This window comes from Bos mutus, chromosome 8, assembly GCF_027580195.1.
Source record: "Bos mutus isolate GX-2022 chromosome 8, NWIPB_WYAK_1.1, whole genome shotgun sequence".
In the NCBI taxonomy this organism is placed as follows: Eukaryota; Metazoa; Chordata; class Mammalia; order Artiodactyla; family Bovidae; genus Bos; species Bos mutus.
Window position 1 is genome coordinate 82,259,813 of NC_091624.1, and position 17,222 is coordinate 82,277,034.

At 36.2% G+C, this 17,222-nt stretch overlaps 1 protein-coding gene across 9 annotated transcripts in view; it reads right to left on the minus strand.

Annotated features, from left to right (window-relative positions):
* Positions 1-17,222, minus strand: part of NFIB (nuclear factor I B) — a 257,368-nt gene that overhangs the window by 65,874 nt on the left and 174,272 nt on the right. For all 9 annotated transcript variants that reach the window (XR_011465172.1, XM_005889569.3, XM_070375899.1 and 6 more), the window contains exons 4-5: positions 7,192-7,260; positions 826-946 (exon numbers count right to left, since the gene is read on the minus strand). Coding sequence is in view for 8 of the 9 variants with exons in the window: in XM_005889569.3 (XP_005889631.2) it covers positions 826-946; positions 7,192-7,260 (190 nt within the window). In the remaining variant the exon portion in view is untranslated. The remainder of the gene's footprint in view (positions 1-825; positions 947-7,191; positions 7,261-17,222) is intronic.

The window sequence follows — 17,222 nt, forward strand, 5'->3', positions numbered from 1 at the left end:
TTGAAGATTCAACCTCCAGAAAACCCAATAAAGCTACAATATCTGCTTATCTTGCCTTCTTGTTCACTCAGCCCTCTTCTATCATTCTATAGTAAAGGAACATATCATGAAATTCTAATGTACAATAACTTCCCAAGCTAATTTTCCCTCATTTAAATAGAAGATTTCCTTTTAAACTCCTGAAGGTTACAATTAGAAGGTCAAGAGAGAAAAATGAGAATGTCAGCAGAGAACCAAAAGACAAAGTCACCTCACTGTAGCTCTTTCCCAACTGGTTCAGCCAAATCTCAGAGCAGGTAATACTTTCACTGGTAACTAAAAGTTAACTAAATTATTCAAAGAGCATCAATTGAAGAACTTGGCAAACCTGTGGCCTAGAATAAGGCCTTTTAAAGTTAAATAAATGACACATTTTATTTTTCACTTCATTATCCCCAGTTTGGGCATGGTATTAGGATAAAAGTTGGGTGGATCAGTCCTAAACCAGGGCAACATCATTTTTAAGGTCACCAAAAGAATTACATGACTTGTGAAATTACAATACTTCATAGAAGATAAAAATCATATTAATACATTTTCATAGTTCCCTTGTCCCCCCACCCCCGAAATGATTGTTTAAAATGCTCTGAACAACAATTACACTTAACTTTCAAATTTCAAAATAAGTTCAACCAAGAAAGAGTAAAACTCTGTGAAAAATCAGCAAAGAATCTTGAACTTTTTGTTTTATTTCCACACTGTTTACCAACAAACCTATGTGCATGTCTCCCTATCTACCTATTTGCATACCAGACTGAGAAGAAAAGCAGTTCCTCTTTGAGTTACCTGCTTGGTGGAGAAGACAAAGACCTCTGAAGATTGACCCCCGAGTTCATGTCATGATAGTATGGTTGGCTTGGGATTTCTCCAATTGGAAAGTTGACTCCAGTTCCCTGGGTTATGGGCGCTGAGGAATAAAACAACAAAAAGAGCATTGGGAGTGGCATTTACTATTGTCATCTCTATTCAGATATAATAATCTCATATTTTCCATGCCTCTGGGCAAGGATGAGAGGAATTCTCTTTACCTTAAGACTCTAATATCAACCGTCCATTGGTTAAGACTTGCAAACATCCTCACTATGCCAGTGTTCACGTGTGGAAACTCAAGGCACTAAGACGGCCATCACTGGTTACCCCTTCCTCTGCTCGCACTGCCCAAGCTTCTTCATTCAGTCCTTACTGTTAGCCGTCACTACATCTGCCATCCCACTGGTCTATGGATGCTCCACAGGGCACAACACATGCTGATTATTGCTCAGGACAAAGCAAGGCCCTTTGTACTAACTCAGCTCTTAAAAATCAAATTATTGTTAAATAAAAATTAAAATTAAATTAAATCAAATTAAAATAGTTCCATAAAAAGATTATTTTATAATAATATTAACATTAATATTAAAGTACATTAGAGATCATATTTCTAATATTTGATATAAAATAATTATTGTATTAGGACAAGTATATAAGTAAAATTGACAAATATGAAATAAAAGTCAAGATTTCTTTTTCCAAAATACATATTCGGTTTCATATATGAATAGGAAGTACAGTTTTACTTTATGTCTTGTTTTTTAAAAAGTTGATATGCTCAACTTCGTAAGTCATTTAAAATATACTCATGGAGTTTTATACTTTAAGGTATAAATCAAAAAGTCTTTTTGAGTTTGCTGATATATTGTGAACTGAGATTTTTGATGTAAGTATTGGTTGTCATACCATGGATTACAGCTTTCTAAATTTTTAAAATTGGTTTCTAAACTTCTTGAATAAATCTTTCAGGCAGCATGTTGTAAGAATGAGGAGAGTACTGGGAAATAGACAGACAACATTTTAACTCCTTCTGCCATTTATGTGCTATAAACCTCAGTTTCCTGAACTATAAAATGAGAATTATAATAAGCTATCACATATGACTATTTTGAGGATGAAATGAGGTAAGGAGTGATAAAAGTCTATCATGATGCCTAGTGGATAACAGATATTCAACAAGTATGAGTTCCCTTTTCTTGCTTTCTCCCCCAAAACTCTTCCCTGGCAACCTACAGTGGTTAGCAAAGATGAAACGGTCCAAAAACCTATGAAAAGCAGTAAATAGGTACAAATGAATGGTACAAATGAATCTATCCACTGAAGGTCTGTGCAATCAACAAGTTATTGTATCCATTACTGACAGGTGCTGAAAGGGACACAAACCAGTCTAAGATATAAGATAGTTCCTGTCCTTAATAAGACACATGGGGCAACAAGCTGGGTAAACAGAACACTCATGAAAAGCACAGAAATACAAGCATCATGCAGATTATAGTGAAACTTCCACAAGAACGACATGATCAACAAACGCTATAGGATTTCAAGGGAAGAAGAATCCGATATAAGCTTGAATGGTCCAAGAAATCTGCAGAAAGCCACAGCTGGCCCAGAGCTCTAGAGGATGAGGCGGGTACTCAAAGGAAGTTACTCTAAATAGCAGTTGCTGAAAGAGCAAGGTCATGGGCAGAGATGACATGCAAGGTGGAGACCAGCCAGGTTGGTGTCAAAGGACAAGGATTAAGAATAAATTCTATTTCTTCACCTGTTTTCACCAGGCCTTCAAGATCATCAATGAGGGAAAGTGTATCCTAGCCCATGGCAACAAAACTCTAGAGCCTCTGAGATTCACACTACAACAGAGAGTCCACTTAATCTTCCCCTTTCTCCAAACTAACCTCATGTTGAGTATAAAATTCCAAAGGGACCGTTGATTTTCAAGGGATTTTCCTTACCTAGAATTTTCAATAGACATCTGAAATGTGTTCACTATCAGTTGAATTGTATTTCAGTATCAGGCAGGCCAAGACTAACAACGTATTTTTTAAGAAAATGTGATTAGAGGGTACACGCTTTATTGCAGAGAAATAATCAAGGAATATACAATGGATAGCTCTATTAAAAATTAAGTCAAAATAAATTAATACATACAAGATTAGTCTCAGCTCTAAAGATCTGCAGTTTCTGCCTGCTGTTAGGTTGTTCATATTACATAATATGATTTAGCCTCATTTTATATAAAAAATACTAGTTTTCAATGTATAACTATGCCTATTGGCTTCAGTTCTTTGGACAGTTAAAATGTAGTTGCTTGTTGTGGCTTGAGGTACACCAGAGGTTAAAAAAATGCAAGGTAAGAAATCCCACAATAACCACATGCTTTAAAGTTTATTATTAGAATCATGTTCTACGTGACATTGGAAAGCAGAGTAGTGCTGGAAGGAGGCATTTGAGGGGTTCAGTGAAAGTAAAACAATCTGTTTGGCTTTCGATGGTAATAATGGATACAATTCAAAGAACTGAGTTACCAACAGGAAACTTACATGTTATATCTTATATCAATTAGCTGCTATTTATTAAGCTCATGCAATATTTAGACAAAGATTTGTAGTTCCTATTTAATAAACATATGGCATGACAGTCAACACAGATTGCTTGACCATAAGCATACTAGGTATAATTTATAGGAAAATGACAATTACAGATCTTTGGAAATATTATTTTTTTTCTAAATTTTGTACCAGAAGGATTATTTCAAAATATCAAGGAAGCAACACAAATAATTTATTTACAAATATTGTATGATCTCACTTATACGTGGAATCTAAACAAACAAAAAACAAGCTCATAGAAAAGTTTACTAGAGGTGGGTATTAGTGGGGAGGGAGAATTGGAGGAAGTTAGCACAAAATGTATAAACTTCTAGTTATAAAATAAATAGATACTGGGGATGTAATGTACAAAACAATGACTATAGCTAATGTAGCACATATATATATATATATAAAGCAGTTAAGAGAGTAGATCCTAAGAGTTCTCATCACAAGGAAATAACATTTTCTCTTTTTCTCTTTTTTAACAGCTGCATGACTGCATGAGATGATAGACATTAACTAAACTTACTATGGTATTTCACAGTATATGTCAGTCAAGCAATTATGCTATATACCTTAAAATTATACAGTGCTACATGTCAACTAAGTCTCATTAAAACTGGGGCAGGGGTGTGTGGACAAGATGGAAAGTAAAGCTTTAGTCATGGCTTAAGAAAAACAAAACAAAAGCATTTTGTCTACAGATTTACACACAAGCAATGTAAAATTTAGTGTAGATTTTGACACTAAACGGGAGATTACAGAAATTAAAGTAGATTAATAATGAACACGGCCAAATTCTAAAACAGCACATGCACAAAATTTATCTAATGACAAAGTGTATAAGAACTGCAAGTCCCAGCAGATATGCCTATTTAAAAGCCTCGGGAAAAACTTATATCAGATGCAAAGATCATTGTTAGCACCTCTCCCAGAGAGCAGCAAGGGGCCTTAAGGCTGCAAATCATGTTTAAGAGGCTGCCAATACCCTCTTAGAAACCAAGCTCAGAAGAACCTCAGATTCTAAGGGTTAGAGGGCAACCCTTAATCTCTCTTATTGTTCTCCTCACTCCAAAAGCTGATCCTAAATCAACTTTTAAGATGGAGATAATATCGTTCACCAGAAAGATCACTATCCTAAAATTGAACAACTTCATTAGCTAAAGTCAACATTCACATTAGAGGGTCATACCAGAGTAAAACCCCAGAGGACAGAAACCATTAACATATCGTAAACCCTCAAGAAGTCAGAATTCGTGATATACAGCAAAAGGGTTGTGCTGAAGTTGATGTTTACTTAGCAAAACCTATTTCATAAACAATGAAGTTCAATTGTATAAATAAGGTTATAATGTGGATATATTAAACACTTAGAATAACTTCTCAAGCATTTCAGAGACACCTATTTACATATGGGATAGAAAATGTTTGCTGAATTAATTAGCTAATGAATGAATATAGATAATTAACATACTAATTACAAATCAGTAATGTTTGTTATAACAGATAACTTAAAAATCTCTAAGAGATGAGAGTGTGATTTAAGAAAGAATGAATGATGTATGTTAAATTTACCTCACTTCTGAACTGTTATAGAAATACATTTTTTAAGTTTCAAATTCAGATTTCTCACAGTATCAATCTTCTCACAGTATCAATCTGGGTTTTTATAAGTTCTCATATGGCTCTCACATAGCGTCTAACATAATGTTACCTCTGCTGCTGCTGCTGTTAAGTCACTTCAGTCGTGTCCAACTCTGTGCGATCCCATAGACGGCAGCCCACCAGGCTCCCCCATCCCTGGGATTCTCCAGGCAAGAACACTGGAGTGGGTTGCCATTTCCTTCTCCAATGCTACCTCTGCTAAGTCGCCTCAGTCGTGTCCGACTCTGTGCGACCCCATAGACGGCAGCCCACCAGGTTCCCCCATCCCTGGGATTCTCCAGGCAAGAACACTGAAGTGGGTTGCCATTTCTTTCTCCAATGCATGAAAGTGAAAAGTGAAAGTGAAGTCGCTCAATCATGTCTGACTCCTAGGGACCCCACGGACTGCAGCCCACCAGGCTCCTCCATCCACGGGATTTGCCAGGCAAGAGTACTGGAATGGGGTGTCATTGCCTTCTCCAATGTTTCCTCTAATGAGGAACTAATAATATTTTCTGACAGATAACGCTATTATCCTTTTAAGAAGGATAGAAGTATAAAACTGAGAAAATTACAAATTTAAACAAATAATTTCATAAAGTCTCATAACTGTAGCAGCATAGCCTCTCTGCTAAAGAGCAACACACACACACACAAACACAACTACCCACCTTCAAATACTCCCTTCCTTACACAATGCCATTAAGTGGTAGTAAGTCACTCAGGCACGTTCCTTTCCAAATTAAAAATAAACATAAAAAGTTCAAATATTGCAGTCTTAGCACAACACATATTGATCAGGAAAAACACAGATGTCTCATGGCCTTGGTCAATGAAGTAGACCACCAAAATCCTCTTGCCTAGCAAACATGAATCCAATAGACACAGGGACACAGGATATGAAGTTTTGGTCACTTATACTACTCCTTAGTCAACAGATGAAGGCAGAAGTATTTGGGGCATAATATTTATCCACTGCAGAATTATGTCAGAAAGGATGCTACTAAAGTCTTAAATGTTTATTCACAGAACTCTCTGAAACACAGGCTAGGTGCACTAGTCACTTCAGAAGTCTGTATTTGAGAAACTACAGTTCCAAAGACAAAGTCACCTATGGCACTGGAGACTACTTCACTGAATGCCAGGTAAAGTACTACCTACACTTAGCCTCAGTAACTCATTTTTTTTTATTCTTTTTGGATCATCATAATTCTTGTTCATGACCTCTGAATTTGACCCAAGTGAAAAACACAGCTTAAACAGGGACCAGAGTGGCCCTACATCATCTGAATAAACCATTTCAAACTGTGACACTCCCTATCAAAACGTCAGGTGAAAATACAGCCATCAAAGGTACATAAATAAGCTAAATCAAAGAAGAGAGCAAGTAGAAATGAGTCACTCCCTTCAGCATAATCAATGAGATAAGAACAGCCTCTTACATATATCTGCAGACACCGTAATAACAACTAAAAGAGGTGATCAAGAAAACTTCTTCCTTGCTTAGTTAGCTGACCAGGTACACTTACTTGAGAAAAGTCTCCTCCAGGCTGCCAAGAATGGTGTCTCAGGTGAGGTGGCCAGTGAAAACAATTTGACATTGTTTTGGATAACAATGCTTTCTATCTATATCCAACTACAATCTGCAAAGTTAATTTCTGCATCCCTCTACACTCTGCCTGTTAGCGTGTATATCCTGTACATCTCCAAGCCCCCACCAAAATGTTAGCAAAATGAAAAAGCACTTATCTACAGGAAACTTATGTGGGTTATCATAACAACACTGAGTACATTTAATTAATCACACTTCCTTTGATATAAATGACCATCTATGGTCACAGAGTGAACAGTGAATTAAATGAATACCAACAACACAGCAAGCAGAACAAACCCCAAATTATTTTTGTACTACAAAAAGTACGGATTTAAATGCAAATATTTCAGAAAGCCAGACAAATTAACTTCATTTGTGAAATCAAAAAGTTAGAGATTTTAAAGCTCAAATTACCCTAATACACAGTTCTTTTCATACTGTATTTCATTTTCAAAATACAAAATATTTTAAGTCATACTGTATAATTAAATAATAAGCAAAGAGTTTACTTACTTCTAGATACCCTCACAAGTTCTGATACATTGAAGACTCCAGATTTTACAAAACTATCCTCAAGGTATCCTGAAAATAAACATCAAGAAGAAAGAGATCAACATAAGCAGGAAGCAAATAAATGATTTAACACTAGAATTCACTCAAGTGTTTCAAAACAAAGGTTAGACTAAAAACCAAGTATGCTTACAACAAAGACACATAAAAACAAAATGCTTATGAAATGCAAACTGAGTCTTTTAAAACAAAAGTTTACAGTTTAGAAGCTAAATAATCTCTCAGAAAGAAATTTTAACTTTCCAAGTGTACAAGGCAATTGGTATGGTTTTATTTGCCACGGCTCATGCATAGGGAATGAAGGTTTAGGGGCCCTTGGCCAGTAGCACCTGGTAGACTAAAGTCCAATCATTTAAAAAAAAAGAAAGAAAGAAAAAGGAAAACCACAACCACAATTAGCACCTTGTTGGAATTACTTCAAAGATCTCTGGAAACCACTGTTCTTTAACAAATCCTTCCCTGAGTAAAGAAAAGTGAGTTGCTGTCACCAGCCCTCCCACCTTTGTTCCTGTCCTGAATCACACAAAAGCAGAACTGGTACACAGAGCAAATACTTCACACGGACCTATTTCCGTGCACCTTTAATATACCTCACACAATTTCACTGCTTTCTCACCCTGCTGCCACTCCCTGGTACTCCATTTCAAAAACAGGATCCTTTTTTCTGGCAAACAGTGGTGAGGCCAGACCTCCAGGAATGCCTCCTGACCCTTCAGGGACCTCCACTGGTCAGGAGCCAGAGTCAAACGGATTCCTGGCTGGCCTAGCTCTGCCCAGGACTGGAAATGGAACTCTCACCGATTGCCGTGTCCCCAGGTTCTAGCCAATGAGAAGGAAGTTTAATGGTGGTGAGGAGGGGATGAACACCTCAGGTAGATGGAATACGGCTACTCATTCCATCTACCTGCTGCCCCAGGGAGAGAATAAGTGTGAAAATCCTCAGTATTCAAATGCTTCCAGGAAAAAACTCTAAATTCCAAGAAATGGCAATTTGATCCAATGCTGCAGAACACTTTGGGGCTGACTGAGAGGTTGATTTAGCGTAGGAAAGACAGGCACGAGTGGTTTAGCAACATGGTCCACTCACGTCAAAGAGCTGGGCTTTGACTCCTGACTACACTGTGCCACCATGGCATCCTGGAATAATTAATCATGATAATAATGAACTTATAGAAATTTATAATAATAATTGTCCTGGAACATTAGACTCTTTGTGCCTCAGAGTTTCCATTCATATATTAAAGATAATATCAATAAAATTAGCTACCTTACAGAGTTATGCATAAGTGAGATAAAACTATAAAATGCAGAGTAGGCACAGATTAAACACCACCAATAAATTAGGACTGGCTCATGGAGGCAACAATCATGCACACACTGAAATATTCACACTGAATTCCAGTCTCAAGATAACTATAAATAATCATTTAGAAACTTTACCAGAATGAGAGTCACCACCCTACTTTTTAACCATACATAGCATGAAAAGACAGAAAATCATTTACTTAGTACATATACATCACTGTTGGGAATAAACAGAGGAGCTGTGTACGTCTGAAGGCTGTTTGAACACTGTTTTATATCCATCCATTCACCTTCTTTAGAAAAAGAATAAAAGAATGAGAAGAAATTATGAGATCTCAGCTGGTGATAAAACTCAGGTCTCATATTAAATCATTACTTTAAAAAAGATATACATTTTTAAGAGGATAAGAACTAAATGTCCCCACTTAATGCAGCTCTATTTTAAGAAACGCCTACTTCTTGAGCAATTAATTTTCTGTCAGGGTGAATTCATTTCAGTGATTATTGAGAAACTTTCAGATAGATACCATTGTACAAAGTGCTAAAAGCCATTGAGACACAAAAGGACATCAACTCCCGCTCTGTAGTTGGAGACAAAGACAGTTTTAATTTCTGACAGGTTATTATTATTGTTTTTGTTGCTCTAAAGTATAATAGCTTACACTGTACTTCATGTATAGTAAACATTTTACATATGACAAGTACATTAAATATAGAGACTTTACTTATCATGATGACAGCCCGTGTGCTTAACCAATCAGACAAGGTTATTCGCTCTGTAAAGGCCCACCCTCATGTCATTCTCACACAGCTGCCTCTGATCAGAAGGCCCTCTATCCACACTCAACTCTCAGCCTTCCGTGTCCAGCTCAGCCACTGCCCGCTCCATAAACTGCTTCTCCACCCTCCTCTCCCAACCCCTATGCCAACTAAAATTGATCTCTTTTTCTATATTCACATAGCACCTGGTTTGTACTTACTTTACATCACTTTGTACATTCAAGTTTTCCAAGATAACTGTTTTCAAGTCTTGTGTTTTTTCTTATTTGGGGGAGTGACTGGGTTTTGTCCATCTGCTTCTCCCCTAACAACTAAGTCAGAGCCCACATATAAGGCAATGGCACCCCACTCCAGTACTCTTGCCTGGAAAATATCATGGGTGGAGAAGCCTGGTAGGCTGCAGTCCATGGGGTCGCTAAGAGTTGGACACGACTGAGCGACTTCACTTTGACTTTTCACTCTCATGCATTGGAGAAGGAAATGGCAACCCACTCCAGTGTTGTTGCCTGGAGAATCCCAGGGACGGGGGAGCCTGGTGGGCCGCCGTCTGTGGGGTCGCACAGAGTCGGACACGACTGAAGTGACTTAGCAGCAGCAGCATACACTAACCAGTAAACGCTTGCAGAAAAAAACTGTAAAATTCAACTTTTTGAAACATGGTCACAAATGCATACCTTAATAATTTTATAACAATGAAGATAAAGATAGCTTAAGACTGAAGGATAATTTTACTGATTCTTGTTATTCCCTGGAATTTGTTTGCCTAGGAGTTTATTTATGTTATTGGGCAGGATGGGAAAGTGTAATGATTACAGGCAGATTATATCTCTAACTTTGTTGTGTAACTAATGTACAACTTTAGGCATTTAGTATAAAATAACTACCAAGGCACTAGGAGTGTTCAAACAGCTCACAGATATTTGCAAATTGACAAAAGAGTAAATAAATGGTAAATATTTCAATTTATATAAATTATTCCATGTGTACCCGAATGCTGGGAAAGATTGAGGGCAGGAGAAGAACAGAGTGACAGATTACGAGATGGTTGGATGGCATCACTGACTCAAGGGACATGAATCTAAGCAAACTCTGGGAGATAGTGAAGGACAGGGAAGCCCAGGGTGCTGCAATCTATGCGGTCACAAAGAGGCAGATACAACTTAGTGACTGAACAATACAGGCTAACATTTCAATATATAGATATTATCTGAAGTTCATTTCCTTATTACTCCAGAGTAGTCAGGACTCTATTTGCTTCTTAGTTATGCTCTGCTGCTGCTGCTAAGTCGCTTCAGTCGTGTCTGACTCTGTGCGACCCCAAAGACGGCAGCCCACCAGGCTCCGCCATCCCTGGGATTCTCCAGGCAAGAACACTGGAGTGGGTTGCCATTTCCTTCTCCAATGCATGAAAGTGAAAAGTGAAAGTGAAGCCGCTGCAGTCATATTCATTAAGATGGAGTGATGTGTGGTCCATTAGGAACCAAATCCTAAGGCAGCAGATAGCCACCTCAAGGTAATCCTACCAGGAGGAAGACAGTAAGACAGTCATACACAGACAGACATGATGACTATCACATGGAAAAGGGAAGGCAAATCAGAATGTTGCAGGATGCTTCTCCACTCCCTACCCCCAATTCCCTGAGTTCCAAGGAATTTGGATCTACAAGGAAAACTGAAAGAGCTATTTTACTAAAACAGTGAAAGGCATTAGAAGTATGTCCAAACTGCTTTGGCACCCACAAGCAAAAATGCAACATCATAGGTCCCACTGGGCTCCACTCCTGCATGGGGCATAGCAAGATAACAATGACCTTATGTGGGGCAGGGAGGGGGGTTGGTGGGAATCAGCCAACTGGAAGCCTAGGAGAGACACCTGAAGCAGACAGCTGCCCCCTTCATGCATCTCTGCATGCAGCACAGCCTTGACAGTGGACAGGCATTACCCAAGATGAGGCAGCCTAAAGAAAAGAAACAGTGGATGATATGGTACTTGGACAGCTAATTGTGCTTGCTCACAAGCATATAAGAGATAGTACTTAAGGACTCTGGCAAAATAACTGGAGAGGATCACGCAGCGGGTCATGAGCCCTGCTATACAGTATAGAAGGTAAGACTCAGCAAAACGCAGGTTCTTGCTGTTAACACAACCCCATCTGTAACCTCCAGGCTGTAGGGGCCTTCTAAAAACATGGTTTGCATGTGTAACATAGACCACTGTGAATCTAGAATAGCTGCCAGAAAGGCCAAAGATCTTAAAGCAATTTGGAGACATTCATTTAGCAAACTTCCTTTATCTACCAAAGGAAATATGAGCATCTCTGAGACAGAGCAGCTGCTTAATGGTTACAGAGCAATATTACACAACAGCTTATGCCAGGAAGCAAAGAACAACTTAGCATTTATGTGATGCTGTATTTACACTACATGTATGCTTTTTAAAAAATAAAATTGAGTAGGAAATAAAGACCTTTGCAAACTGAAAATTCTCAAAGGCAATATCAAATTATATTATTTTACACTTTTTATTTTTCTCTAACAAAAGCAACAATAAATCACTACTCAGAAGTTAATATAGTGTTTAACCTCCTTTACAAACAATAACAGACTGACACAATGGCATATCTAACTGCTAATATCTCAAATTATAATCAGCACCATTTAAATGTTAAACAACATTCACACAGAAAATCCAAAGGAAGACTGATAATGGCTCATTTTTATGGTCTACTGTGTTCTATTCTTGAAATTAAAAAAAAAAAAAACCACAGAAAGCAGTTATTAAATTCATGAAAGCTGTCTTCGAGTATTTGAAGGACTGTTAATGTAGATGGTGGATTAGACTTATTCTGCATAGTCCAGGAACTGTTTTTTTGGCTCAGTAAACAGATTTGTCACCCAATAAGAAAAGTCCTAGAAAGGAATGTGAAACCTTGCAAAGGTAATAATAACCAAGACACGCCAAGCTACAAAAATCTTAGAAAGCGTAAGTCCATGCCAAGTTTGCAGTTATCCTCAAGTTATTACCATTTTACAGATGAGGAAACTAGTACCTAAACATAGGGGGTTTCCCAGTGGCTATCAAGATCCCGCCCCTGCTACTGCATTTAAGAATTCTCATTATGGATAGGAAACTGGATAGGAGTGTCTCAAACCCACTGAAACACTTAGATTCCACTTTTTCTTACATGGCTGTTTTCCTATTAGTTTCCTTGCGTTGTTCATTTGGAAAAAGAAGAGGACGCTGGATATCTCACAGGCATGCTCCAGCTGTGGGATTCCAATTGTTCACTTCCTTCAACTGAGTGTAAAGATGCCTAAATCCTTTTGCTAATGGATGCAAAGGGCAAGAACACTAGATTATTTCTTACTAACTCTTTGCTGATCTTCCTAAAACTTCAGCTACGAAACCTAACAGACTGGTCATTTTCTAAGACAGGGCTCTCTTCAGTTTCCTAACTGGTCTGAACCGTCCGTGGTTAAGGATGGAAACTATGATTATAAAATAGATACACTAATTATTGCAAAGACAATGATTCTCTGCACAGAGACTGAACCTCAGCCTACAGCTAAGGATAACATTTTAGTACTAATTTAGAATGAAGTTTGTGCTTCAATATGAAATGTAAATCCCTGATGGTTATTTACATGATCTGGCAGAGAGCTTTACTGACTTTAACACACTCTGATAGTACTACATTAACATATTTTTTTATGTTTGTTTAGTTTTTCCTTCCAGTCCATTAAAATTTTCCTTCATATATAATATATAAACATGTATTTTTATAAAATTGATATCAAATTTAAATAAATGCATATTCTGACTTTTTCTAATTAACATTATATCTTTTCCTTTAGATTAAACAGCATGATTTCAATGCCTGTATCCTATTATACTGCATGGCTGTATCATACTTTATTTGACCACTCTCCCATTGTTTGGCATTTTAGGTTATTTCCCATTTAAAAAAATATTATAAACAGCACTGCCATTAACATCCTTGTACACAAATCTTTGTCAGCAATTCTTGTGATTTTCTTAGGCTGGAGTTCCCAGAAGTGGAATTACTGGGTCAAAGGACATAAACTCTTTTAAAGCTCTTGGTAAAAACTGTCAAGCTACTTTCCATAAAGGTTTTTGCCAATTTATATTCCCTCGGGCAGATCATGAGTGTTTCATGTCACCTCCCTGTTGCCAGAATTACATATTAGTCATATTAATGGGATTTGTTTTTAATTGTGGATAGTTGATAGAGAGATTAATCTATAATTTTCATTAATGCTATAATTTTCACTATTATAATAAGGTAGGATTTTTTCAGAGACATACTCATTTCTTTGAAGAGAACATTCAAATACATGTAAATAATAAGAGTGCTACCAGGAATATTTACTCATAATATTAACAAGAATACTTTTAGAGTTTCACAGTTAATAATCATTTGGCTATTCATTGATGATTGATTCCTTTCTCAGCATTTGACATATTCACTTATTTCTAGTTTTCTCAGAGTTTTTTAAACTTTTCTGATCAGAATAGTTATTATTATTAAATGCCTTTTTGGTCTTGTAGAGATTATCCTTTTATCCCTTACAGCATTTCTTATTGTTACATATTACTGAATTCTTATATTATCTTTGTTGGTTCATGGTACATACCTCTTTTAATTTACTGTTGAACTGGTTTATTGACAGTTTCTTCCAAATTCCCTGTATTTTGGTGGGATACTTCTGTGGGAATTTTTGTATTTTATTTTCTAAGCTTTTATATCAGGGTTATATGTGTGCTTCATAAAACGGATTGGATGAGTCACTATCATTTATGAAAATAAAATACAAAAAGTTGAAAGTCTAGAAAATCTCACTGGTAAAAAATCACCTTCCCAGAATCTGTTTCAGCGAAGATTCTTAGACAACTATTAGTCTTTCAAGAAATTTATTCCTATTGTCTGGCCTTGAAACAGTATTATTACAAATTATTAAAGAAAATCAATTTTTGCAGGTTTTAAAATTTCTTAGCACATATACTTTATGGTTAACTAAGTGGACTATGTTTATTTTTACTGTATTGACATTATAGTAAAATAAATATTACATATTGTTATAATATACTATAATTAATATAATTATATTAAATTACATTAAACTATACTAATAAATTAACTCTGTCACTTACTATGTAAACTTAAGGAAAGCTAAGCAATTGTTCTATGCCCCCTGTTTCTCTTCTTTAAAATACAGAAGTACCACTACATAAGTCAATATGTATTATTTTAAGTCAGGCTGTATTATTATTTTCAAATAATAACAAAGGAGGTATTTAATTCTAAGAGTAGGGAAAGGGAAGGTAGAATTGTACAGTGAGGAAACAAAATGTAATAGGAGCTAATCAAGACAGCCAAAATAAGGATATAAGATGTGAAAATAAATGATTAGTATAAAGTAAAATAGGAAGAATAAAATCAGGTATATCAATCATTACAACAAGATTGAACTGAATTATCCAACAGAGAGCATTAGATTAACTAAAGCAAACAAAATCTAGCTATTTTTAAGGAACATACTTAAAATGAGAATAAGAACAAAACGTTGAAAATAAAATAGTAGGCAGAGAATTTTGGCAAATTAAAAAAAAAAAAATCAGTGTCAATTAGCAATGGTTAAGATGCAATTTAAGGTGAATTACAATAAACAGGATAAATAACATTATTAATGAAGTACATAATTAATGAGTAAGATAAATCACATATCTCACATTCACCAAAAATATTCTGGAAAATGAATAAAATGAAAGCCAATAAAATACAAGAAACTTGATAAAAATATAGTGAGAATTCAGAATACATCTCTCTTAGATGTGAACACGACTGTTAGATAAAGACTCACTTTCTATCATTCAAATACAACTTATACTTTTTTGGTATATCCACAGACATTTTATAAAAATTGATCATGTCCTTTACCAAAAAGAAAACATTAACAAATTCTTAAAAGCAGAGAATTTTTTCTGGCCATCAGGCCATTATGTCTCATCTTTGGTAAATACAAGTAAAAGCGAAAAAAAAAGTGACCATATCTTCTAACCACATGAAAATTAAGAAAATAAGTAATGAATCAAACAGAAAATCAAAAGAAAAACTGTCAACTATCTAGGAAGCAATGAAGAAAGAAAGACAAAAAAAAAAGGAAAATTATTCACCATAGAAAAACAACAGAACAATCCAAGAAAAATTAAAAAGGGAATTAAAGACAAAAGCTGAAATTAATAATATGGAAAAAAGAGGAATATTTAAAGCAAAAAAGGAAATAAGATTCTCTAAAAAGTCAAGCAAAACAAAAAAATTATTTACAAGCTTCAAGTACAAGAATAGAAGGGAGACATAACCATAGAAACCAAATTCATTAAAAGAATTATGAGAGATTAAAACGTAACTTATTGACTTTGAAACTTAAATGGGCAATTATTTACGAAACTAGAAGTAACCAAAATTCAGCAAAGTGGAACCTGAACAAAACAATTTGTACAGTGGTTCCCAAAATTCGCTGATCATTTGAAGCCCATAGGGTTCTTGAAAAACAATTTATGCTGGTTTCCACTCCCAGCTATTCTGATTTAATTGGTATGGATGTGTCCCAGACATGCAGATGTTCTAAAAGTTCCCCAGGTGATTTCAATGTGCAACAAAATTTAGGGACCACCATGCTAGTCTCTTGTTATTCAAATTGTGATTCCAGAACCAAATGCATTGGCATAACCTGAGAGCTTATTAGAAATGCAGAAGCTCAGGTTCCACTGAGATGCTTAGAATCTTAATGAGCTCACGTGCACTCTAAAATGTGAAGATCCTAGGACAACATAAATAAGTATTTTAAAAACCACTTTTAAAAATGGCATCAGGTACAGACGGGTGCACAGCTAGATTTGAGCTATCCTTTACCTTGCCTTCAAATCTCAATGCTATTTACCCTCTCCCAGGCTGTAGAGACTGAGAAGGCAATGGCACCCCACTCCAGTACTCTTGCCTGGAAAATCCCATGGACGGAGGAGCCTTGTGGGCTGCAGTCCATGGGGTTGCTAAGAGTCGGACACGACTGAGCGACTTCACTTTCACTTTTCACTTTCATGCATTGGAGAAGGAAATGGCAACCCACTCCAGTGTTCTTGCCTGGAGAATCCCAGGGATGGGGGAGCCTGGTGGGCTGCCATCTATGGGGTCGCACAGAGCCGGACATGACTGAAGCGACTTAGCAGCAGCAGCAGGCTGTAGAGAATGATGACAAGCTACCTTATGAAGAAGGCTCTCTCATAACCCTTCATTAGGACAGCAAAGTTTAAATAACTAAACTTTCAATGTCCCTTATCAAAACAAAGCAAGCAAACAACCAACCAAAAATCATGCAAACATAAATGCCTGTTATGCATTTATGCAAACATAAGTTGCAGTTAAATGCAACTTTGAGAATCCTAGATAAAACTGAATGCATTCAATTCATATATTTAAATTGAATATAATACTGTTATCAAAAGAATGATACACTATATTATCATTAGAGTTTATTTCAGAAATGAGGGTAGTTCACTGTCAGGAAATTTATCCATATAATAGAGAAAAAAATTAAAAAACAAGCAAACGACAACAAAGAACAACACATGATTATGTCAATTGAGGCTGAGAATGTATTTGACTCCACGAAGAGAAGAAAGCTTCCCTGATAACAAATCTAAGCAGAAAAAGAGATGAAAGCAAACAATAGAGACTCTTCAGCAAAAGCCAAAATAAATTATCCTGAAAGGACAAAATCAGTCTGCCATTCTTAGTTATCCAACCTCCTCAAATTTCTTCCTCTTTTCAGTCCTTAAAAATGTAGTCTGTAATAAACCAGTAACAAAA